This window comes from Varanus komodoensis, unplaced genomic scaffold, assembly GCF_004798865.1.
Source record: "Varanus komodoensis strain SLA01 unplaced genomic scaffold, ASM479886v1 scaffold128, whole genome shotgun sequence".
NCBI classification, from domain to species: Eukaryota; Metazoa; Chordata; class Lepidosauria; order Squamata; family Varanidae; genus Varanus; species Varanus komodoensis.
Window position 1 is genome coordinate 26,318 of NW_025335368.1, and position 24,966 is coordinate 51,283.

General features: G+C 46.4%; 1 protein-coding gene across 7 annotated transcripts; it reads left to right on the forward strand.

Moving 5' to 3' along the window:
- The first annotated feature begins 28 nt into the window (after positions 1 to 28).
- On the forward strand, positions 29 to 24,759 carry VARS2 (valyl-tRNA synthetase 2, mitochondrial). Of its 7 annotated transcripts, none has more exons than XM_044422479.1 (30): positions 29 to 89; positions 2,137 to 2,444; positions 2,855 to 2,939; positions 3,958 to 4,058; positions 5,906 to 6,027; positions 6,304 to 6,370; positions 6,968 to 7,065; positions 7,296 to 7,377; positions 8,062 to 8,181; positions 8,275 to 8,386; positions 9,241 to 9,329; positions 10,334 to 10,424; positions 10,555 to 10,682; positions 11,122 to 11,225; positions 11,858 to 11,939; positions 12,210 to 12,286; positions 13,123 to 13,210; positions 13,334 to 13,439; positions 14,005 to 14,075; positions 14,658 to 14,783; positions 16,359 to 16,463; positions 16,942 to 17,010; positions 17,102 to 17,180; positions 18,417 to 18,544; positions 19,532 to 19,684; positions 20,082 to 20,291; positions 21,060 to 21,171; positions 22,075 to 22,256; positions 22,505 to 22,654; positions 23,880 to 24,759. In XM_044422479.1, the coding sequence occupies exons 2-30, from the start codon at positions 2,199 to 2,201 to the stop codon at positions 23,982 to 23,984; spliced, it is 3,288 nt and encodes a 1,095-aa protein (XP_044278414.1). In that variant the 5' UTR covers positions 29 to 89; positions 2,137 to 2,198; the 3' UTR covers positions 23,985 to 24,759. The 7 variants fall into 7 exon arrangements, 6 of the variants coding, with proteins under 6 accessions (XP_044278414.1, XP_044278415.1, XP_044278416.1 ...); XM_044422480.1 differs by having other exon boundaries at positions 13,337 to 13,439; XM_044422481.1 differs by lacking the exon at positions 23,880 to 24,759 and having other exon boundaries at positions 22,075 to 22,293; positions 22,505 to 22,638.
- Positions 24,760 to 24,966: the final 207 nt, after the last annotated feature.

The following is a 24,966-nucleotide window of genomic DNA, read 5'->3' on the forward strand; positions in this document are numbered from 1 at the left end:
AAGCCGCCTTAGAGAGGCGGCCGGGCTCGCTCCTGCCGGGGCTCCGCGCCCTCCCCGCCGCACGCCGCGCCGCGCCGCCCCTTCGGAAGGTAATCGCGCACGTGCCCGCCCAGACTGTCCCGCCGAGTTGCTCCGGGAGCCGGACTCCTGGGTCCTTCCCAGGCCGGAGAGCGGGAAGGCAGCGGGGTCCAGTGCCTGGAGCGACGAGGGGTGCCCAGCTCCCCCATCGGCCCCTGCGCGTTACTAACTGGGACGAGGCGAAATTCAGCCTGCGGGGCTTTCTTTCTCCTGGGCTGCCTCTGCATGGGTTGTCTGGGTGTGTGCTGCGGCTAGGAGCGCGGGCAGGCCGCCGCCGCCTGGCGAAGGCTACTAAAACTCGCAGCCGGGAGGTTCATGGAGTAGAGTCGGAGGGAGCCAGGAACGCCCTCGGTCCAACCCGCTGCTCTGTGCAGGACTCCTAAGTAAAAGCCGCCCGCTCAGAGGGCTGCCCAGGTGCATCTTGAATGCCTCCAGTGTGGGAGAGCCCACAACCTCCCTAGGTCATTGCCTCCATTGTCGTGCTGCTCTGACAGTCAGGAAATTTCTCCTGATATCTAGCTGGAGTCTGGTTTTCTGTAACTTGAGCCTGTTATTCCATGTCCTGCACTCTGGGACGATGGATAAAAGATTCTGACCTTCCTCTTTGCACCAGCCTTTGACGGACTTGTGCAGTGCTATCTTATCTCCCCTCAGACTTCCCTTCTCAAGGCTAAACATGCCCAGTTCTTTCAATCTCTCCTCACAGGGTTTGGTTTCCAGTCCCTGGATCTTTCTTCTTGCCCTCCTCTGAACCCTTTCCAGTTTGTCTGCATCTTTCTTGAATTGTAGTGCCCAGAACTGGATATAGTACTCCAGATGAGGCCTAAGCAGTGCTGCATAGAGGGGACCTAGTACTTCCCATGATTGGGAAGTGATACTTCTATTAAGGTTGTGGCACCCTTTTGAGCACTTGAAGGGTACTATCTGTCAGATATGGTCAATATTTCAAGTTATGCATGATGCCAAGTTGACATTATGTAGTATTTTTAAACATGAACATGGAAGTGCCTGCTGTATGCAACATTTCACCCTCTTATTGCTCCAAACAGCGCTGGCCCTCCTATTGGGCAGAGTGACACAGCTGTCTCATTGTGAAAGGACAAAAAACAGCTGTTAAACATATTATTACTATATGTTTAGGGCCAACTTGCTGAGCAGCACTTGTTGGATTTTCTGCCTTATGTGCCCAAAACTAGAAAAGTTGGATCCATGGAAACCCCACCACCACCACACACACACACAGATCTTCCTAATTTCATATATTTTTAAAGGGGACAGATGCCAAGCCACCACCCATGCACAGACCACACCTGCCTTCCTGAAATGGAGCATAAAAACTACTATTCTGCTGCTTTTTGGTGTGGCCACAGCACAAAAACTTGAAGAAGAGGCACAGATTATCAGGGGACCTTGCACTCTTTATCAGAAAAATCTCTCAAAACCTTAGTCGTATGACACAGCATAGAAGCCAGAGACTGAACCACAAAACTCACATATTCATAGCTTTTGGGCTACCATCATGGTGGATAAAAGCGTGTATCCAAGGCATGAATCCTCAAAGGTACTCTGCATTTTTACAGAGAAAATCTGTTGAGCTACAGTCGTATCAACTCATAAAAATATGACATACATATTATACTGTGTTGCCATGATTCAAAAACATGAATTGAAGGCATAGATCCTTGTGAAATGGACATAGGATCAACATGAAACCATGGTCAAATTATATATCTCTTGCACCCAAGCCACAACAATTATGGATCCTGTACTTCATTGTGCTGCTAGCGTGCAAACACATGAATCCAAGGGACAGGTCCTTAGGACTGAGCAATCCTGCACTTCACTTCTTTAGAATCCTGGGCTGTTGCCAGCCAGCAAGCCTGCTTGTGCATGCTGTGAGAGAGAACAGCTAAGCACAATATTGGCAGAACAACACACATATACAAAACTAATAAAATGCAAGCAGCATCAGAGTGTCTAGAGTATAAATGTGTATGGAAGATCCTGATCATGTGATTTGGCCTTGTCATTGCCTGTGTTTGGTCTTTCCTTGTGCAGGTTCCATTGCTCTGTGTTTTCCTCCATGCACACATGAGAGCCGGACACCCCCGTTTCCAAGCATGCCATCAGCCCCACTAAATCCCGGCCCCAGACAGGCCCTGTGTGGTCTCTGCCGTCTGCTTCTCTGGACTAAGAGGAGGTGCCAGGATGTCCCTGGAGGTTGGAAGTCCTATTCTCAAGCAACCCAGACAGATCACCCCCACCCTGTGGGGAAGGCGGCCCACCTGAAAAACAAGGCAGAAAAACAGAAGCGGCAGCGAGAGAGATTGGCTTCCATTGAAGCTGGGCTGGTCACCGGGATGAAGGTGAGGCAGCTGGCAGAGCTGCTTTTGTGTTTGTGGCCAGATTCTGACTGACTGCTGATTAAAAGGGAGTGCATCTATATGCCAGAGGAGCTACAGAGCACAAGCAGAGCAGAATGGACTGGGGTCAGACAGAAAGCCAATTCTGATATTTTGTGCATGGGCTAAAACAGAATTTGGCCAACTGTCAGGCTCAGATTTGGCCGGATGGTTTTCCAGCCTCACTAACTCAGAGCTTCTTGCTGAAGAGATGTCAGGGACTGAAGATCTTTGCTACCCTCCATCATGGGCTTTTCCCTTCCTTAGCTGAAGGGCCCTATGTTTGTGCTAGCAGAGAATTGGTGGGTGTCCCAACTCCCTCTCTGGCCTCATCAGGTCTTCTGAAAGTGCCTGCTTGCTTTTGCTGCTCACAGGAAGAGCCACCCAGCCAAGGAAGGAACCGTTCCTTGAGAATCCTGGCTGAATATGACATCCCGACTCCGGCAGGACAAAAGAAAGGTACAATGGGTAAAATTAATTCCTTGCCTTTACCAGACCCTCATTTATCCAGCAAGAGCAGGAAAAGGAGTTCTCATCAAGCACCACATTTTGTCCCAATCTCAGAAGCTTGTGCACAGCCCCCACTCAAAAAAGTCCCACGTCCTTTGCAAAGGAAGCTTCAGTTACAGCCGTGCATGGCTGCTGGTCACGGTGGCTGTTGAATACCTCCAGGATCAGAGGCAGCTTGATGCTGAGGCCGCATCGCTGGGGAGCAACAGTGCAGGGAAGCTGTTCCTTCTCTTGTGCCCTGCTTGTGGGCTTCCTATTGGCCAGCTGCTGCAGGAAACAGGATGATGGATGTGATGCAGGTCATCAGTGAGGCTCCATGACCTGCCCCTTTCAAAAAAGAAATGCACACCTTGGAGAATGTCAGGGCTCTCTCCTTTCTGTCCTTTCCCGGCCTCTCTCCCCTTCCTTCTATGCCTTGCTGTTCCCTGCCTTCTCCTGGGCTCTGACCTCACAGCCTTTCACAACCTGGTATGATCCAGGTGTTTTAGACTGTGTCTTCCAGCTTTTCTGGCCCTTTGCCATGGTGGCTGGGGATGATGGACATTGTAATTCAGGGCATCTGGAAGGCATCAAGTTGGGAAAGTTTGCAATAAAAGGTGGGCCATTTCAGCTATAATGTCACTGAATGCTAGACAAAACAAGCCTTTGGTCTCTTCCAGCAGGGTTCTGACAAGACACCAGGACAGCAACCTTCTTGCCTAACCATGTACATCCTTACCTAGGGAATCTCACAGTGCTTAATTATTCTGCTTACACCCTAATAAATGTTGCCTTGGTCCTCCTGTTAGTGTGCAACAGCCACCAGGACTAGAAACATGCTCATTAAAAACTGAAAGCTGAGAACTGCAGATTGCTGGATTCTTTACTATGGAATAAACTCTACAGTGCTCAAATAGAGAAATTCTGAACAGATGGAATATATTCCTACTTAAATAATGACTTTTCTGTTTGGCATTTTCCCCCACAGACACCTCAAGGCCACTGCCCACTTCTTACAGCCCACGCTACGTCGAAGCTGCTTGGTACACTTGGTGGATGAAGGAGGGATTTTTTAAACCAGAATATCAGGTAGAAAATTGCTCCTGTGAATTCATGCTAGATGATGTCATAAGCAAATATGACACAGGCCATCCCCTTAGAGTCAGCGAGTGAGGGGATGAATGAACAACCACAGAAATGACTGTGAGGAATGCGATGGTGGAGTGCAGAATGTGAGCAGAGAGACTCTTTCCCCCACCCCACCTCTCATATTACTACAGTTCAGCCACTTTTTGAAATCCATCGGCACTAGATGGAAACAGACAAAAGACCTCACACAGCATGTAATCCTTTTGTAGAACTCACTGCCCCAAATTGTGGGGAAGCCCACTTTCTCCATTGACCTTGCTCCAGAGGGCAAGACTAGAATGAATAACTAACTTTCATTAGTTATTCTAATGAACTAACTAACATTAGCAGGGGAGTAGATTTTGACTCAACTGTAGGAGAAACCCCTAATATAAGATCTGACTGAGAGTGAAGCAGGCTTCCTCAGGAAATGTGGGGCTCTCCATTGCTGGAAGTATTGAAGGAAGGGCTGGATAGCCTTCCTGTCAGGGGTGCTGGAATTGCAAGATTCCTGCATGGAGCAAAGCATTAGACTAGCTAATCCCTGAGGTCCTTTGCAGCTTCATGATTCTGTGAATCTCATGGAGAATGGATCTATTCATGCTGAATTATCTTGGTCCTCTTCCCAGTCAACTGTTTCTAATCAATTGCCAGCAACTTAACCAGCATGTCCATTTACCTGGAGCCAGCAAGCCTTGCCTCAGGCTATGTATTCTGCTGCAGTCAAAAGAGAGAGAAATTCCAAGCAGACTTGAAGCATCCTTGAGTTGCCTGGGTAAAGGGGGCAAGGTCTGTTACAACACTGACAGTGTTTTTCAGCCCACCCTTCTCAAGCTGAGTGGGCTACCAAATCCCTCCCTCAAGCAGGGTCTTTTCATGGGGGCTGTGATCTTGCATTGCTCCTCCTTTTGATCCTGCAGTCTTGTATTCTCACCATCACCTTCTCTTCATTAGGTGCTTTCATTCCTGTGGGTTGAGAGGGCCCAGCTTGGCTGTCCTCCAAAAGATTAAGGGACAGCCAAGCTTCCTTCTCACTGTCTCCTGCTCACAAACCCTTGGTGCCTTCGCAGCATCTTTCCCTTCCCTGCCTGACTCAGGATTCACTCCCAGATATTCCTGGGTCTGGTCTGCAGAGGGATTGGATCCTATCCCTACAATCAGCTGTTGCTAGAAATGATTGCCTACCAAACTTCAGTGTCCCGAGGCAGCACGCCCTGGAGTACGTGTTGCTAAGAAGTAACAGGAGGGAAGGGGTCATTCCTTCTTGTTCTGCTTGGAAACATCCCAGCGGCATTTGCTTGGTTGTTAACGGGGACAGATTGCTAAATCAGACTGACCATTGGCCTTCTGGGCCAAGACTATGGAAGCTCTTTCAGCCAAATGGCTGAATTCAGTTTTAGAGGAGCTCTCAGTGGCCCCGTTCCAGGGATTTAAGGCAAAATGGGGCCCTGGGTTAAAAAACCAAAGTGACCACCATATTTTATTTTGAAACTCTTCCTGCCCAAGCTAGGAGAGAGACTTCTATGCGGAAAAAGCTACACAAAGGTTGGGAAGCCACCCAATGACTGGTGGTTGGAGGAAAGGAAGTGCCATCCAGGCAATCACAGATGGCCACACTGGGGCGCAGGACAGTCAGTTTTGGCCTGCAGGTGTTTGGTTCAGCACCTATGTTTTGCACCGACAAAACTTTTATAGATGGATCTCTGAGTTGATAGTACCACCAAGATGCCCCCAGGGGATGCTTGCTTTAAGGGTTTGTTCTGATCTTGAGCTGTGACTGTATATCCTGTCTTTTCTTGCTTTGGCAGCATCAGGTGCCCCATTGGAAGCCAGAAACATTTTCCCTCTCTATCCCCCCGCCTAACGTTACGGGGTCCCTACATCTGGGGCATGCCTTGACCGTGGCTATTGAGGATGCTCTGGTCCGGTGGTAAGTAGTCTTCTTGGGAAGTGGCGACATGTGGGTGGGTTGTTGGCTTCAGGTTTGTTGTGCCATCAAGCCTTGCAAGGTCAGTGTTGTTAGCTTTCAGCAAATGTACTTGAATCATATAGAGAGATGGATGCTCAGCCCTGAATCTCACTGTCCCATTCATATGGAATGAGGCAGGAGAAAACAGAATTCAAATAAAGGATAAACCACAAAACCATGTGTGTTCAGCAACAGGATGCTTGTTCAGGTCCTAATTTCTTTCACTGTATGTTACAGGAAGAGGATGCAGGGCTATAAGGTTTTGTGGGTTCCAGGATCGGATCATGCTGGAATTGCTACTCAGGTAAGACCAACCCATCATTCCCCTTGTTTCCGAAGTTCAGGGATACGTGCCATTACTGCATAAATAAAACTGCACCATCCATTCACCAAAAGTTGATACGAGCAGGTTCTAAGGAACCCCAAGATTTGCAGAAGTACAAATAATCTTTAAGAAAAACCCTGGAGGCAGGGTGATATCCACAGACAGTTCAGTGACTGAGCATGCTCAGTGAGTGTTGGACGCTGACTGAATGACTATGCAAGGGAGGGGACCAGACAACCAATCTGGGGAAGGGGATTAGAAATGAGCAGAGCGGCTGGAATCCCGAAAGCAGCACTCCCACTGCAACATTTTGTTGCAGTTTCCACTGATTCTGGCTCTGATTACTGATTCAACAGTAAGCACATGCCATGGATAAACATCCTTCTGTCCACTGCTTCTTGCTGGGATTTGAAAACTTCACATTAAACTTCAGACATGCTTATTTCTCTTGCTCTGTGTATGTTTTAAGAGAGAGCAATAGTATTGCAATCTTAGAAGAGGTGGGAGTATGTTCCGGTCAAGTGTGCTCCAGGTTGTGCTTTGTAGCTCCTCTTCTGCTCTCCTTTCTCTGGCCAGGCTGTGGTAGAAAGAAAGATCTGGAAGGAACGGGGAGTCCTGCGGCAACAGCTCTCACGGGAGGAATTCCTCCAAGAGGTGTGGACCTGGAAAGAAGAGTGAGTATAAGCACGGGGGGAGCTGGGACCACTACCCAGTTGTTGTCATGATGGAGGTCTGATGATGGGGTTGGTGGGGACTTCACGTCCAGCTGGTGGTCTTCCTTCAAGGGAAAGAGCAGGTTGATTCCTTCCTGTGCAACGGAGTGGAATACTTTCTGGGTGGTTTTCATTATTTCTCTGTATAAAAGAGGTTTGTTTCTGTTCTGTTCCCCCGCACCCGAGATCAGAAAAGGAAACGAAATATTCCAACAGCTGAAGGTGATGGGAGCATCATTGGACTGGGACCGAGTCTGTTTCACTATGGATTCTGTGAGTAACAGAAAGACCAGCATGCAAATACTTTCTTTGAGCCAGAGGTATATTGGTTTTTGGACTTAGGGTGGGCAGCCAGCTGGAACTGCTAAATGCCAATCGTATCTGTGCCACTGAGCGGCTGAGAGAGCCCAAGCAATTTCTTTGGCCACCTTCCCATCAGTTGATGTCCTGCACTTGTCAGTGGCCAGAGTGTGAGTTCTGAATATGGGAAAATCCAGATTCACTTCCACAGTTATCTCTGACGTTCCCTTGCTGATCTTGGCCTCTTGTTCCTCTTGTCCTAAACAACCTCGCAGGGTTGTTGTGCAGCTAAAAAGTTTCTCAGGGGTCCTGAGAAGAAGGGCAGCATAGGCATTTGATAACAAACAAAAATAGAATGTAGGGCTTATTTTTTAAAAATGAGATCTTCTTAAATCTTGTTTGAAGGTGAACAACATGATCCTATGTGGCTTTGAGGCTGGAACAGCATCCCCCAAACTCAAGCCTTCCAGCACTGGCTGGGGGCAATGGGAGAGGTAGTCCAAGACATCTGCAGGGCATGGAGTTGGAGAAAGCTGGGTTAGAGCATTGGCCTGGAAGCTGGTTGGGTTGTGGGTTCTGTTCTTTTTTATGCCCCAGGATGACTTCAGCTGAAGTAAACAAATTCTCTCCCTGCACCTCTTTCCTCTCCTTCTGCAGGGTTTCTCCCAAGCAGTAACAGAGGCCTTTGTGCAGCTATATGAGCAAGGCATGATATATCGGGACAGGCGCCTGGTGAACTGGTCGTGTGCCTTGCAATCTGCCATTTCTGACATTGAGGTCAGCAGGACAGAACCAATGCTAGTCAAGCCCAAGATGGGAGGGTTTGGTGCTGTTTGGACAAAGCTGCTTCACAGATTGTGTTTCTGTCAGGTAGAGAACAAGCACCTTAAGGGGCGGACAGAGCTCTCTGTGCCCGGAGTCCAGGGAAAAGTACCATTTGGGGTCTTGGTGACATTTGCCTACAAAGTAGAAGGAGAGGAAGGTGAGTTAACAATGCTAAGCAGGGTTAAACCAAGAACAAACAGGAGTTGGTAAGAATCTAACCTTCAATGGAATGATAGGATTGGATTTTGCCAAGATACTTCTAAAGTGTGTTCACCATTTCTGTTTTGTATTTTAATGTTGCAAGTTTGGACTTAATTTGTTTTTGCTTTGTAATTACATTTGAAAGCTTTCAGATATGAGTAAGTAAATGAAATAAAATGATTGTCACATTTTCATTTTGTTTCCCCCACCAAACCAGCCAACCAACATCAGGGCAACTGAGGAGACTTCGGTTGCCTCTTAACAATCCAGCAAGGTGGACTGAGCTGAGAGATGGCAGCCCAAGATGGCTATACTCTTCATGGCTCAACCCAAATTCCCCAAATTTCTGTTTTCTGGGTCTGATCCAGTTTGAGCCATTGTGTCTCAATAGGTGCTAGAAATAAAAGCCTAGCCAACTGCAAGGCCTGAGAGACCCACCTGGTGCCCTGTATGAACCAAAAATGTACTCTAGAATGTGTCCCAGAATCCTTTGCAAAGGCCAGGGGTTCTGTGGCAGATGGAGTGGAGGTTCTTGACTATGAAATCTGTATTGAAGGGGTGTCCTGGATGTAGGTATTTTTAAAAAATGAGAATAACACTGCAACAAAGGAAAGCAGCTATCTAAGGATTAATAATCTTTATTGTCACAGCAACTATTTTCCTGCCTTTTTCATGTCTGCCTCTCTGTTCAAACTAATCTTAAGTGTTGCTTATATCCAGAGGCAGCTACCTTTCTGACTCAGATAACCTTGTTGGGTTTGTGTGTGCAATTTTACCCATCTGATTTCGGCTTGTCTTGATGGAGGGCAGGTGTGGAGCTTCCTGTGGCCACGACTCGACCAGAGACCATGTTGGGAGATGTTGCTGTTGCTGTGCATCCAGAAGACCCACGGTACACAGTAAGGCTTCTCTGCCCTACCCTTCCTTCCTGTACTGGAGGCACCACAGATCCATAGTAAAGCAGAGGCTTTGTATATGCGGAGAAGATCCTGGGTTCAACCATGGCATCTCCACTTAAGGAAGGGTCTCAAGTTACAGAGACCTTCAGAATCAGCAGGATCTGTTTTCTAACAAAATCTGACTTGGAAGCTTAGGGTCCTGGTTACCTGAAGGAGCGCTTACATCCATATATGCCCAGTCGCCCCCTGAGATCAGCGGGAGAGGCCCTTCTCCGGGAGCCCTCTGTGAGAGAAATTAGGAGGGTGGCTACTCGGAGGAGGGCTTTCTCAGCGGTGGCGCCTAAGTTATGGAATACGCTCCCCAGAGAGGTCCGCCTGGTGCCGTCGTTATTTGTTTTTCGGCGCCAGGCAAAGACCTTTTTATTTAAGCAACATTTTAAATGTTAATACCACTGAATTTTATCTGGCCAGGGCGGCTTATTTTATAATGTGTGTTTTAAATTATTATGATTATTTTATATGTATATTTTACCTTATTGGTTTTATTTATTGTTGTAAGCCGCCCCGTGGCTTCGGCGAATGGGGCGGCATAAAAATGTTTTAATAAATAAATAAATAAATAAATAATAAGCTTAGAGGTGGTTGCCTGAACCGTGTCCAACCTGGCATCCTCCGGATGGATTGTACTGCAACTCTCATAATTCTCAGCCAGGGAGTCAAAAACCACCACATCTGGAGGGCCCCGTGTTGGGGAAGGCTGTTCTGCTACATGGCTTGATATGGATCAGACCATCTTCCTCAACCTGGCACCCTTCAGATGTCCCATCATTCACAACCAGCATGGGGTGGCTGATCCATACACAGCCTGATATGTTTCTATTCACTGGGGTGGTTGGAAGCATTATTGATGTCATGTGGCATCAGGGTTGTGGGCCTTTTTACAGGAAGGAATCTTAGTTTCTTGTGGGCTGACCTGATCTGTCTGTCTGGATGTTTCTTGCCAGCACCTCCATGGCAAGAGGCTGCGTCATCCATTCACTGGACGTCTCCTGCCTGTCATTACTGATCCTTTGGTGGAGCAGGAGATGGGCACAGGTGAGAACATGCATCATCCCACCTGTGGGGAGGCTGTGCCTTGACACGCAGAATTCTGTCATGGCATCCTGTTGGGTGGATGCACAGGTTTTCAAAGGTGTGTCTCCTCACCTTTTCACACATCTTTTAGGGGCTGTGAAGGTGACACCAGCACACAACTACTTGGACCATGAAATGGCCTGTGGGCATGGCCTACCATGTGTTTCCGTTATTGCAGAAGACGGTACGATGACATCAGAGTGTGGGGAATGGCTGCAGGTAAACATGACCTTTTAAAGGGCTTACAGACTGATTTGTGTTTCTGTACTTTTTGTTACATGCAACAATTCATAAGGAGCTGCTACAGTCCATCCCATACCTTTGAGCAGCAGCACCTTGTTTTTTAGGTGCATGGGAAAAGAATATTATTGGTGATGGTGTTAATTCTGATAATACATACAGTGCAGATGCAGCATGATATTCTGTGTAACCAGAAATACAAAGCACAACCTGCTTGTGATTTGTTTCTCATGTCAGTACTAGTCTGAGAGATGCACTGAAATGCCAGATTTGGAGGGCCCAATCATAGTTTAATTATTATGTTGATCTTTCCAATGTGACGCACCCTCACGTCTGCCTCAGATGCCAAAATACCCTGGGCTTTGTCCTGTTGTTATTATTCAACATGCATCTGACTAACTAGATGTTCTTCTTCCAGGGGCTGAATAGGTTCCTGGCCCGAGAAAAGGTGTTGGCTGCTTTGAAGGAGAAAGGCCTCTATCGGGGGGCAAGGGAGCATCCCTTGGTGCTCCCTCTGTGCAGGTAAGGCTAGCCAGGTGATATAAGAAGTTGTGCCACTGTCTCTCCCTCCCCTGCACTGCCATCCTTCAGCTTCATGTCAAGGTCTGTTTATGTTAGAAGTTGGGGAAAACGGAACCGGAAGGTTTTTGTATTGTGATGGTGACAATACACATAAAATAAGTATTGCAGAATATAACCTGATTAAAGACAAAGACAAAAAGATGATGCTGTTTTGGAATTGTTATGCTAAATATACAATTTTTTAAAATAAAACCAAGGAGTATAACTAAGCTGTCCCTTTGTTGACTCTTTGACGTTACATTTTTTTCTGCAGTAAACTCTTAAATTTATTATGTATGCTTATTATATATCCAGCCAGGTCATCTAATCAGAGGCACCTAATAATTATTGGGGTAATTATTTTATGAGTGTGGATAGATGGAAGGCAAGAATAAATGGGGAAAATAAATGTGGACAATGTAATTAGCATACCTCTTGGGGTAGGAACCCGTCTCTTGCTTATGCTACTTGGCAAACTGCCATCTATATTGATGGTATGAGATATACATACATCCTAAGCTGTGATGCCGCAGGGCTCTGGCTTGGCATGCTGGGAAATGTGAAATGATCCTTTGTGTTTCTCTTACCCACAGCCGCTCTGGGGACGTGATCGAAATCCTCTTGAAGAGCCAGTGGTTTCTCCGATGCGAAGAAATGGCTCACAAGGCCTTGGAGGTAATGTTCCACATGCTTGAACTTTTCTGGAATACGGGGACTGACACCCCAGATGCCTTGCTTCAAGGAATGAACAGAGCTTTGATGACGATGTTAAAGCCTGCGCTGATGAATTGCTGGGAGCTTTTGGAATCAGCCATGGGGGAGCGAGTGTGTTTACAAAGACAGAATCGCTCCGTGGTATTTCCCATTTGGAATGTAGGGATTCACTTCTCCTTCCAGCATCTTAACTGCTCCTTTTGCACTCGGTTTATCCATTTTTCTCCTAAGGCTGTAGAATCTGGATGCTTGAAGTTCACCCCTAGATTTCAAGAGAAAAAATGGAGGACTTGGCTCTTGAATATCAAGTAAGTTCTTGATATCAACTCTCTCCTTCTCTCTCCTAGTCTTGACTTCCTCTCCTGTGAGTGGCCAGTCAGGACTCACATTGTCGCCAGCCAGACCAGACCAGACCAGACTTACCAGTGTTGCAGTTTTTCCTAATTAAGAACATTGAGGCAGATTGCCACCACCTGACTATCCCAGTGGGGTTTGCAGCTGAACAAGCACCTGAGCTCTCTGGTCCACATCCTGATTGCCAGCTGCTACTCTGACTTCCGCCACAAAGGGTTCCCAAATAGCCTTCTGCTGTGGAGTGTCTTTGGTAATTCATGGGACCTTCTGTAGTGGAACTAGAGGGCCCCGGTTGGGAAGGGAGTGTGTCAGTCACATTCTGGGGATGCTTGTTGCTTCCAAAGTACTGAAGCTGTTCTTTAAACCCTGAGGTCTTCACACATGGCTTGTTTTGGCCTGTTGGTTGTTTTGTTTTGTTTTGTTTGGATTGTTAACTGGAAGCTGAACTTCTCAGGATGCTGGACTCTGTATGTGAAGACTATATGTAAATCAGAGGAGATTTATGCATAAACCACATATCAGTTTTTAGCCTACAGGGAGCCTACAGTGCTCAAAAGTAGTGTAAATTGCACGATTGATGTGCTGCATGCGCCTCTGTTCTCCCTGGCATCTGGCTGGTTACTCTTTAGCTAGACAGACCTTCAATTTAATTAAGCAGAGATCTTCTGTTTTAAGATCCTAACAGTCTTAACAGACCTTAAATTCCTATCTCAGATTGATAGTGCTAGATTTTAACATCTGTTAAGTTCTTAAAATCTGAACAGTATCAATCTGATGTTTGCTTCCTTAGGGACTGGTGTATTTCTCGCCAGCTGTGGTGGGGACATCAGATTCCAGCTTACCGCGTCTCAGTTCCTGGGCCATCTCCCAGAGCGGAGGTGAGTGTGGGCGTGGTTGAGTATGGGCACGCCACAGAGGCAAGTGGCTGACTCTGGGGCATGGGGATCTTGGGCTCCTTCAGCTCCTTCCACAGTGTTTCCCAAGCTTCCATTTATGTGCAGCAGAAGAACGAGGAATTATGGGTAGTGGGCAGGACTGAAGCAGAGGCTCAGAAGAAAGCAGTGAGCATGCTGGGAAAATCAGAAGAGGACCTAGAGCTGGTGAGAGGTAAAGCAACCATACTGGTACTCCCCATTCTGGAAGAGGGTGGGTGCCTGAGTTTCTGGGTCCATGCCAGGTAATACTTGAAAAGCTCGTGGCTGTAATGAAACTTGCCATTAGTCCTCTCTGTCTTGCATTACTGCTCTTCATCTCCATTTCACTTGGCCTGGTCTTTCATGCTATCAAATACAGGGAGAATTCTGTGCATTGCTTTAAGAGCACCTTGCAAAATAGTGGCTGAGATCCTAGTCAACCACCTGGCCAAATAACTCTGTCTCCCCACCACTAAGAGCACCCCAGAGCTATCTTGCTCCCCTTTTCAAGCCTTTACAGGAAAGAGGCAGCTGGCACAGCCTTCTGGAAAAATGCAGGGCCTGGGTAAACTGTTCCTCTGGCCTGGGGAGTGAGAACTCTCCCCTGTGTATCTCCTGGCTTTAAACTGGATTCATTTATGCCAAGCACCTCACATTTCCTGTTTTCTAAGCAATTTGAGTCCAAAACACCCTTACTTTGATACTTCATGCAGTGGCATTTGCAAGGAAAGATTGATTTTTGCCTCTCCCTTTGCTAGATGCTGATGTCCTGGACACTTGGTTCTCCTCTGGCCTCTTCCCCTTTGCTGCTTTGGGCTGGCCCCATCAGGTGAGTAACACTGGCTGCACTGGCTGGGGATGCTGGAAGCCGTGGTCCAATGAATACACAGTAGCTATAAGATGGAGAAGAAGGGGCCAGCCTCTGAAGGCAGCTCACGCAATGGCTTACCAAATCTGGAGTTGCCAGGGCAGGTCACTGTTCCTTGGGAGAAGGTAGCAAACTGGAGGATTCTGGTTTTAGTGGGTGCCATTGCAGTGCTCATGTAATTCTTCTCACCTTGCACTTTGTCTGTTTTACCTTCACATCTTGGAGAAAAATCAAGAGATCGCTGTTCTTGATTTTGCAGCACCTCGTGGTCTTTATTCCATTTCCTTCTCAATAAACCAGCTTCATATTTTCCCAATATTAGAGTTTGGGCACTGGGATGCAGGCAAGACTTCCCAGTGCGTCTGTGTTCCAGATCTCCTAGTTTCTCATCAAATCTGAGCTCCACTGGCGCTTGAGTGATTTGTGGCTCCTGAACCTGGCACAGGCAAAAGTCAGGTGGCTGGGAGGGAGCAGGGAAGGGATGCTCCTCTAGGTCCGCTGTAGACCACGTACTGATATGTGGGCTGCTTCTGTCTCCCCCAGACAGGAGACCTCCAGCAGTTCTATCCCAATAGCCTCTTGGAGACAGGGAGTGACCTGCTGTTCTTCTGGGTGGCCCGGATGGTGATGCTGGGAAAACAGCTAACTGGAAAGCTGCCTTTCTCTCAGGTATGGGCTGCATGCTAGAAATCTTGTGCTGCAGTTATTTATTTATTTATTTAAAAATTTCTATGCCGCCCCATTCGCCGAAGCCTCGGGGCGGCTTACAAAACAACAGTTAAAATATAAAACACTAAAAATATAAAACATAGTAGCATTATAAAATAAGTCACCCTGGCTGGTATTCGGCAGGTATTGTCATAGAATCTATGGGACAGACAGAAGCAAGGTGACCCTCTAACCACCAATTCATTTAGCATACTTGATTGCCACCACTTAGACTTGGCTTGAATGTGAACCCAGCCCTTTGTGGGTTGATGGCAATTTGCCCCTTGCAATTTCATTTTTCTTGATGCGGTTTTATAAATGAATCCTTACTATGCTTTTGAGTTCTTGTTTGGATTCTGTTGCTTTATTCTGTCTTCCTGAGAGTGAGAGCGACAAGGGTTTCATTCCAGGATGGCCATACTGTGTTGACTGACAGATCCCCATTATCTGCCTTATTGAATTCAAACTAGTTTATTACATAGCATTTCTTAATTGTCTGGCTTGTAAAGGTGGGGCTAGAATGGCCTTTTGCCTACACCGCTATGTCTTCTAAAATTGACCACAGACTGCAATTGACCACAGACTGTAGGCTTGTTTGGGAAAGAAAACCATGGTGGCTCACAGTGGATTAGGGACAGTTGAATTAGTTAATATGAATTAGTCCTGATTTGGATTACAAGAAATCCCCCCCCACAAGTGGGGAAAAACACAGTCCACAAGGCCATAGTATCCAGGTGGCTCAGAAAAAGCTGGTCCACTGAAGAATTTTTGGGTCAGAGTTCAGGTCAAAGTTCAAATCCAAACTCATCGGAATCTGTTGCAGATATCTCTGACAGCCCTATAATTGGGTGATGCACAAACCAATGTAAAGCCATTATACCAGGGTGCCGAGTTGTCTTATTGTTACAGTTTGTTCTCCTTCCTCTCTGGGTTGTCTTGCGGTTGTTTGTGCCTTGTTTGTGCATACGGTTGCTAAGTATGTGCAAAATATCCCTCCAAAATTATCTCCAACTAGCTTTACAGAGGGGTGAAAAAATAGGTCAGAGGCTTTCTCTTTGGTACTGCAATCTCATTGGTGGTATGTAAGGTCAGAAAACGTGCTATGCTGTCCTGAAAAATGAATAAATCACTGTCTGGTGCTTGTGTTATTGAGTGAATATGTACGAATTTAGATTAGCCTTTTTTAAAAAGAAAAAAGTGTTCTGAAGGCAAAGAGGGGTGTTGGGGACAGTATGTAAGATGTATGTCCAGGAACAAGTAATCACTTAATGAGTGCTTAATGAGGCACTAATTTTCATTCAAAGAACTTGAGAAGTTGAGCACTGAACCCATGGTAGGACATGGGATGGAGCAAGGAATACACAGTCAGTCCAAGACACGCTGCTGATGCAAACACGACTTCTGTGTGCGAGAGCTCAGCTCTGCGTGAAGTAATGCTGTTTTTGGAAGAATAGGGCACATGGTTGTTGGTTGACTTGGCATGGTGATCACTGACAGAGCCCCACAAATGTCTGTTCTGCTCCGCCTCTGCTTCAGGTCATGCTTCACTCGATGGTCTGCGATGCTCACGGCAGGAAGATGAGTAAATCTCTTGGGAATGTGATTGACCCCCTGGATGTGGTCCGCGGGGCCCCTTTGCAGGTATTTCCCATTCAGAAAGTTGGAACCAGGCTTTCTGTTTACTCCCTGGAGTACCCTTTGTTCCCTCCACCTCGAGGAGGGCTCATGGGATTAGGCTGCAATTCTTTGTCCACTTACTCTGGAATAGTAGACATGTGTGAGATTGCAGTGTTAGGTGCTCCTTTATAGCAATTGATCTCATCTCCATATTTCCTGTATTTCACTGTCTTCTCCATAAATCAGAGCGATTTTGAGCCTCTTGGTTTCTAAGATTTCCTTTACAGTCATGAGGTCTAGAAACCTGATATAAAAATAAACATAAAACATGATGTCAAAGTCTATCTCAGAATGTACCTAATTGGGTATAGCGCTATGCAGAATATTTAGTTTGCCCTGTGAAAGAAACTGTGCAACTGGTGGGGAAGTCCTTGGGAGAGTGACTGGCAATGCCCCATGATCTCTGCCTATTCCTCTTTCCAAATTTGCCCTCCTGCTTTAGGTCCTACAAGAAAACCTTCAAAAGAGTAATTTGGATCCACGAGAGGTTGCCATTGCGATGGAAGGTCAGGTGAGTCCTGCCCCTTCCCACCCCGCCTCACCCCATTTGTTTCTGGGTTTCCTGCATGTTCTCACCTGCCTTGCCCTCTGCTCTTTTCCAGCGGCGAAATTTCCCCCAAGGAATCCCTGAATGTGGCGCTGATGCTCTAAGGTTTGCTCTCTGCTCCTACTGTGCCCAAGGTGAGAAACTGGCCCCTTTATCTCCATTCCCCAAGAAGCATAATCTCTACAACCACTGAAGGACCAGAAAAAGTGCTTGGCTAGTGGGAATTAAATATTACAGTTTTTCTTCCTAAGCCCATAATGTAGTGAAGTTCACACTTGCCTCATGGTGGTTTTGGTATAAAATTACTTTGGGGAGATCTAGCAGGAGCTTGCTGGACAAATGACTGACTGTTTCTCACATGTTTCCCACCCTTTTGCCAATCAAGATGTCCAGGTTGGTCTACATGGGGTCATCCCATTGTACCTTCACTACAGCCCCCTCAGGCAAGCTAGGCTGAAAGGAAGAATGACTCCAGGCCCATGGTCTAAGAGTAAATTCCCTGAGTAGGTGGCTTTAGGTATTTATGTATTAAATATGCCCTAATCCTAATCTTTTCCATGAAATTATCTACAAGGCAGCTTGCATCTAAATTATGAAAAAAAAGGAAGACAAATGAACTACACTGAAACAGTTCCTTCAACACTTGGAAAGGTTGCATGGAAATATGCTTCAAATTCAACAGAACCATCATAGTAACAGGAAAATATACAAACTAGTAAGAAAAAGCAAGAACATCCCCTCCACTAAAGCCTCCTGCAAATGTAAGGTTATACCTTGCAGCCTGAAATCCACACAGCAGCTATGTGACTCTTCCACAGGGAGCTGGCTCCAGAATCTAAGTGCCACCACTGAGAAGGCCTTGTCTCCAGTGGGCAAGAGCACAGATCTGGGTCTGCCAAGTTCACTTGAATATGGTCTCTGCAGACTTCAGTTGACAAGATTATGCCCATTTCCACTCCTGCAGTTCTAGTTTGATGTCACATCCCTTCTCACACCCCAAATCGGAAAAGTTTCTGGAATAGCTATTTGTATGCAGGAGCACACTTTAAGTAGTGAGAGGATCTTTTCAAAAGCAGGATAAGTGATGCAACCCACCATAAGAAAATAAGAAATAGTTTTTCTCTCATAATGTTGAGCCAAGCAGAAAGGAACCATAGCAGTTTTATTGTATTTTACTCTGACAATAAACTATGAGTGTTTGCAAAGATAAGATGCAAACACTTCTTTTAATGTGAAGTAAGAAATTAAGTGACTTAAAAGGAATGAACTGCAAGCACCTGACTTCAGTTGAGCCTTATAATAGTTGTGTGGGGGGAGCGGGGTTGGGCTGACTTGCGAAGAAAGGCTGATGGCATGCACCCCCGTCTCAGGAGACAGCATCAACCTGGACGTAGCTGCAGTGGAGAATGCCAATCGTTTCTGCAACAAGGTGTGGAATGCTCTGAAGTTTACTTTGGCAGCCCTAGGAGATGGGTTTGCTCCACTGGATCCAGAGGAGGTACCTGGGGATGTGGGTGGTTGTGACAGCAGAGGACATTGTGTTATCTTTTGTTGTTCTGCGTAAAGGAGGGACGACAACACGGAGGCCTTCTGGAGAAATTGCATATCCTTACAGCTCTAGGCAAGCTGCTCAAAACTTGCATCCTAAGAGGAGCCATTCACATCCAGCATGCTCGTTTGTTAGGGTTGATAGGAGTTGTAGTCCAATAGACCTCTAATTGGCAGGAAAGACTGAGCTAGACTAAATATGAAAATACAGCAGGATCCCTGTATTCACTGGCTCGGTTACTGTTTTTTCACTTAACTGTGATTAACCTTGGTCCAAAAGGGAAGTTGTAAAGTGTCAAAGAGAAGTCGTAAGGTGAAAGCTTTAAGTAAAAATTCTCGAATTAATAAGGAAAGAGGGGAAAAATGAAATGCTGAGGCTGCTAGGATGTATGATAAGAACAAATCTTCTGTCCAGGAAATTGTGAAAAAAGAAATGCATAGGTACAGTATATAGTACATATAGCCCTCACTACTATCCGCAGTTTCAGGCATCCCCTTGTGGGGCTTGGAATTTATCCCCATGGATGGAGGTGTCCTGCTGTACATACAGTTCCTGGACATGTTTATTCAGAAGTAATCTCATTAGGCTCAATGGGATTTGCTTGAAAAGACTATACCTTGGATTGCAGCCTTAAACTGAACTGATCAGGTTGTAGCCCTTAGGAAAGAGGGCTGCTAATTCCAGCTTGTAGCTCTTCTACACAGGTTGGAAGGAAGCAGGTTGGGAGAAGGGGAGCAGTGAAGTCAAGTCAGGGCATAGGCTGAGGCCACATAGTGCAACAGCCATGCTGAAGCATCGGAGGTCTGCATCTGGTTAACACCTAGATGGGAGAGCCGGCCGGGACCCTCATGTGCACTGCCGAGAAGTTCACTATAGGTGGGATATACAATCCAAGAAACTGGACCTCTGGTGCCATTCCTTTATGTCTCCTTCCAGGTTTTCCCAAGCTCCCCAATGGAGAAGTGGATCCTCAGTCACCTCTATCACACAGCAGAAGTCTGTGCCCAGAAGTTTGAGGAGTATGAGCTGCATTCTGCCGCTTCTTCAGTCCATCTTTTCTGGCTGCACAATTTCTGCGATGTCTACCTGGTGAGCTTCCTGTGCAACTCAATTCTAGCTGCTTCTAGCAGTGTCACAGGCTGTAATAGAAGCAAAAGTGCCCGTTCAGGATTGGAGGGGGGTATCTCTAAAGTGTGGGGATTTTGCACATTTTCAGTGGCATGGCGCATGCTTTACATACAGAAAATCCCCTGCATCTCTAGGTAAGTCTGGAAATAGCATTACCTAAAGCCTCGGAGAGCTGTTCACAGTCTATGCAGACAGTGTGGAGGCAGATGGACTAGAGACCTACATTTCTACTGGAATTTTTTTTACTGACAGCAGGCCAAATAAATAGGGTGCTTTCTACACTAAAGCAATCACAGACTCAATGAGTGGTGTCTTTTCCTTACAAGCTGAAGTAATGTTACTGTCACTGCCTGTACAGGAGTCTGTGAAACCCATACTGAGGAGCGGAGATCCAGCTCGACTCCTCTCCACCCGCCATACCCTGCACAGCTGCGTGGACTTGGCTCTGCGCCTCCTGTCTCCCTTCATGCCTTTCCTTTCAGAGGAGCTCTGGCAGCGGCTGCCCAAGATCAGCTCCCAAGCACCTCCCAGCATCTGTGTGGCCAGATGCCCAAACACAGAGCACCTGGTGAGTCCCTTTCTGAAAATCAATTCTGAATCTTGATTTTGGCATGATTCAGGGCTCACTTGTGTCCTTTTCACATGCAAGGTTGACTTATGCAGCTCCTATTCCTTCAGACAAACCCTGCTCCTTCCTATTCGTCCTATGGTTGTGAGTTGGAATTCCTGCTTTGCACTTCCAAAGCAACAAGCCATTCTTTGGCAAACCACTTTATTCTCCAGTGCACTTCCAATAAGCACAACCAACAAAGAATGAACCTCTGAGCATGCACAGAGTGGCTAATTGAACCCAGCCTAGCAGCTGCTTCCAAGCATCCTCCTTTTGAGTACCCCAGGGCCCTTCCCTCTGGTATATCCTTTTGGAGATGGGCAGTCCTCTTCTCGGTCCATCATCCCTTTAGGTGGTCACATTGTGAGTTGAAGAGTTTTGCCAGGCTCAGCTGGCACCCCCTCTCTGCAGTTGTCAATCCTTTCTATTCTCAACATCTCAAGGGCACCCTCCCCAGGTGCTCAGGTGGATTAAGGTGGAGAATAAAGCCCCTCTATTTCTCCCCATTTCAGTGTCCAAGAAGACTGGCTCCCAGGGTCCCTCCTCATCTGATGAGTCCAAATCAGCTTGACTTTGGAATGTGTGCCAAGAATAACAGCCCCCTTCATTCCCAACATCTATTTTGAATTCCTCACACTGAGTGAATCACAGTAACATCTAGTGCAGAGCTCTAGACTACTAGAAAATAACTTCTCAGGTGCGTCCTGTTTCTTCCCCCATTTCTAGGCTCATTGGTGCCATCCTGAGGAAGAGGCAAACTTCCTGCTAGTACAAGAAGTCATCAGAGCTGTGCGTGCCCTGAGGGCAACTTACCAACTTACCAAAGCTCGGCCAGCAGGTGAGGCCTGCTCAACATTATTCTCTAAAAGAAAGGTTCATTTTCCATTAGGTATGGTGGGCTCACTAAAGTGCCAAAGGGCTGGTTATGCATCAGCTGTCTTGTAAATGGTTATGCACTACTTTTCCATGGCTGACTGGATCGCATCTGTGCGTCCACCGATTCTAGCTCCACCCGAGCCCTTCAGTGTCCTCCTTTTGGCCACCAAACGTGCAGTGGGGAGTGACACCGTGTCCCCGGCATCCACACACCACTGATTTCCCTCTGCTCTGCCAACAGTCTGAAAGGAGAGCCAACCGTTGCACAAGGACCAAGGAGTGACCAGCAGTCTGGCGGTGTGGAGGAGCCTTTGTGGATATCCTCCTTGTCCAGACCTCTCTCCAGCTGCACGGTCCTTGTGGAGCTGAGCCAGGAAGCCCACAGCATCCTGCAGATGTGGAGCTGCTCCCCGCACTCATTCAGCAAACACTTGGCAAGAACATGCGAAAAGGATTTTTCTAGAGGAACCATTGTGATTTCTTATCTGAGAGTTCTGTGTGACATAATGATGCTGTCCTCTCCTCCTTTGTGTCTGGAAGGGGTGCCACCATATTGGAGGCTGGCATGGCTTAGTGGTTAGAGCACCCATCTTGTTTTTTTATCCCTTGCTGAAGCAGTTTCTCAAAATGGGAAATATGTGGCTTTTACTCCTGGTTTCTGTAGCATTAACAAGCCCAGTTTTCAGAATTGCACTGTCTCAGTGTGCATTTCCGTATGGAAATCTGTTGCCCTCATAGTGCAATGCCTAGCCAGCAGTGGAAAGGAGGCTGCCCATCATGCAATGCACCGTGTCTATCCAGTCCCCTCCCTGCCATTGCTACAAGGGCAGAGTCTGTATGATAATTTTCTCTGCCTCTCTTTTAGTGTATCTGGTTTGCCCAGAGGCAGCTCCCCTTGGTGTCTACGAGAAATATCGGGAACCGCTGCAGACTCTGTCCTTGGCTGGATCTCTGAGGTTCCTCCCTGATTCCGAGGCAGTACAGCCACCAGAGAGCTGCATCACTGCCAGGACAAAGTATCACACCACCGTCTGTGTGGATCTGCAAGTAAGAGCTGAATCTGGCATCTCCGGCATTAAAACAGGTGCATGGGGAAAATCTGGAAAGATGGTGACCAAGTGAAATGCAGGGTGGGAAGATTGCTGCCAGTATCAGATGGACAGAGGCTAGACTGGCTTGGTCTGTTCTCGGGCAGTGAGAGTGGAGTTGCCTGAATATGGGATACTGGGATGTGGCAGGAAAGAGGTTTGCACCTTTGCACTCACAGGGCACCTGTGACTCTTCTGCCACTGTAGGGATTGGTTGACCCCCAAAGGGAGCTCCTCAGATTGGCATCTCGGCAACAGAAACTGGAAGAGCAGCTGGCGGATCTCACAGCGCGGGTTCAGGGGGCCAAATATCAGAAAGAGGCCTCCTTAAAAACAAAATCAGATCACCAACAAAAGGTACTGACTACTTACTACCAGTTTGGGGTGGGGTGGGGGGTTTGCAGGGAAAAGTTCTCTGTAAGGACCAGCTAACAGTATATGGATATTCCTAAAACACTTGTAGCATTTATACTGAACAGATAAGCAGTGAATTAAAAATTAGGATTGCAGAGTTTTAAAGGTTTGGGAGAATTTAAAAGCAGCTTTTTTACCTGGTGCTCTGAATACCATAAAGAAGACATCAGTCGAGCCTCTGTGGGGAATCTCAAGGTTCTAGTCTTTATGGTTTTGGAAAAACCTCACAAGCCTATGCTAGCTACCTATCTAGCTGTCTGCCAAAAGCTGATATTTCCAGGATGATGCTGAGTGCGGGGGCTTTATGAGCACTGCTCATTCTTCATATGTGAGGTCAGAATATAGGACTTGGAACTAGGAAAGCCCAGATTCAAATCTCTGCTCAATCACCAAGGTCACTGAATACCCTGGGCCAGTCACGAGTATATTGCCTGTTTTTACAGGTTGATGCAATGCATTATCTATTTAATCTTCTCCTTTTCCACACAGATTTCTTTTACATACATACATACATACATACATACATACATACATATATAAATAAATAAATAAAAAGAAATTTTTTTTAAACTAACACTAAAAAGACATTGAGCATCACAAACATTGGATTCACTGGGTCAACCTCCTACTACATATTTTTTAACATTCTAATATCAAATTCATATCAATTTATACTAGTTTGAAAAACATCACTAAATTTATGCCAGGTCCCGTTTCTCCAGCCAATTATAGAAAGAATCCCAAGTTCGATAGAAATCAGTATCCTCTTTCTCCTTCAACGATAAAGTCAGTCTATCCATTCTGCACAGTCCAAGATCTTTCTTACAATCAATCCATTGGTGGGCAGCTCCTCACTTTTCCAATATTGAGCAAATGCAGTTATCGCCGCTGTAATTAGATGCAGCATCAAATACATTTCCTGTCTGTTAACATCTTCCGGTATGATGCCTAACAAGAAAACTTCGGGTTTAAAAGCAAGGGGTTTTTGTAATATTTCCCCCATCCATCTATGTATTTTAATCCGGTACTTCTTTGCATTATCACAAGTCCACCACATATGATAAAAAGTACCCACTTTATGTTTACATTTCCAACATCTATTTGACATATTTGGAAACATTTTAGCTAGTCGACTTGGTGACAAATAACATCTATTTTTTCCTCACAGGTTTCATTGTTTCAGTCAGAGCTGGAACAAATAGAACTTGCCACAGCAACATTCCAGAAGATGGCTAGAAGGCAAGGATTGTCTGCTGAGAGGGCTGAGTCCTGAGAACTAGCAGAGTTCGTTTTGCACTGGGGAGCTATGGGGACTAAGCATGGAGGAAGATGTTGGAAGGGTTACATGGCTCTCAGCCATCAATTTTTTTTTTTTTTTTTTGCCCTGTCCGCTGCAGTCAACACACTGACTTGAACTCTGGTTGAATTCCAGAAGCATCAGTCAACTGGTATGCCTCACTAATCATGGAGCCCGCGGAAGAGAAGTTTCTCTCCAGCAGTCATCCGTGCCAGTCTTTCCTGCTGCCCATGGAATTGTGGGCCATTGGAATGTGTAATATCTCTTCCAGCCACCAGAGGTCAACATTGCGCTGCGGCATAACCACACATTGTTCCTGCATCTTGGATGCTGTGGGCCATTTCAAGTGTTTGATGTGGTCTCTGAGCACCATGTCAGATTCTTCCCAAGGATTCTCTAACTTGTAACCCTGGCTGTCAGTGGGGATAGCCACTGGCTACCCATAAGTCATTGTCATAACCACAGATGCTGAAAAATTTGTTGCTCTCTCACTGTGGAAAAAGCTGCCATGGGTGTACACCTGCATCTGTGACTGCCCAGGTTTCTGCACAAGGTTCTGCCAATGGCTGTACCCCAGGGACCCCTGGGGCGCATCATTTGAGAAGGATTGGGCAGAAACTTGTGTACATCTCTGTTGGCTGCTTAATTGGAACCAATCGCCATGCCAGGACCTGAAATGTAAAATTATGTAATTTGCCATTTCACTCTGTATTAAAGTATCTGGAGTGTCTTGTACTCTAGTATCTTTGAAGATTCTGCAAGTGAATTAATTGTGTTCTAAATGAGAACTGTAGAATGGTGAAGATGTTGGAGAGAGGAGAAAGCTGAAGTCTTTGGGACAAACAGGGCAAGAGTTCAGCACCATAGACAGCTCACTGCTAGGGAGCAGCATTAAGCAATAGGGATGTCAGAAAAATCCACACCAAGCTTAAGAATCTGACCTATAGGCTCCACAGCG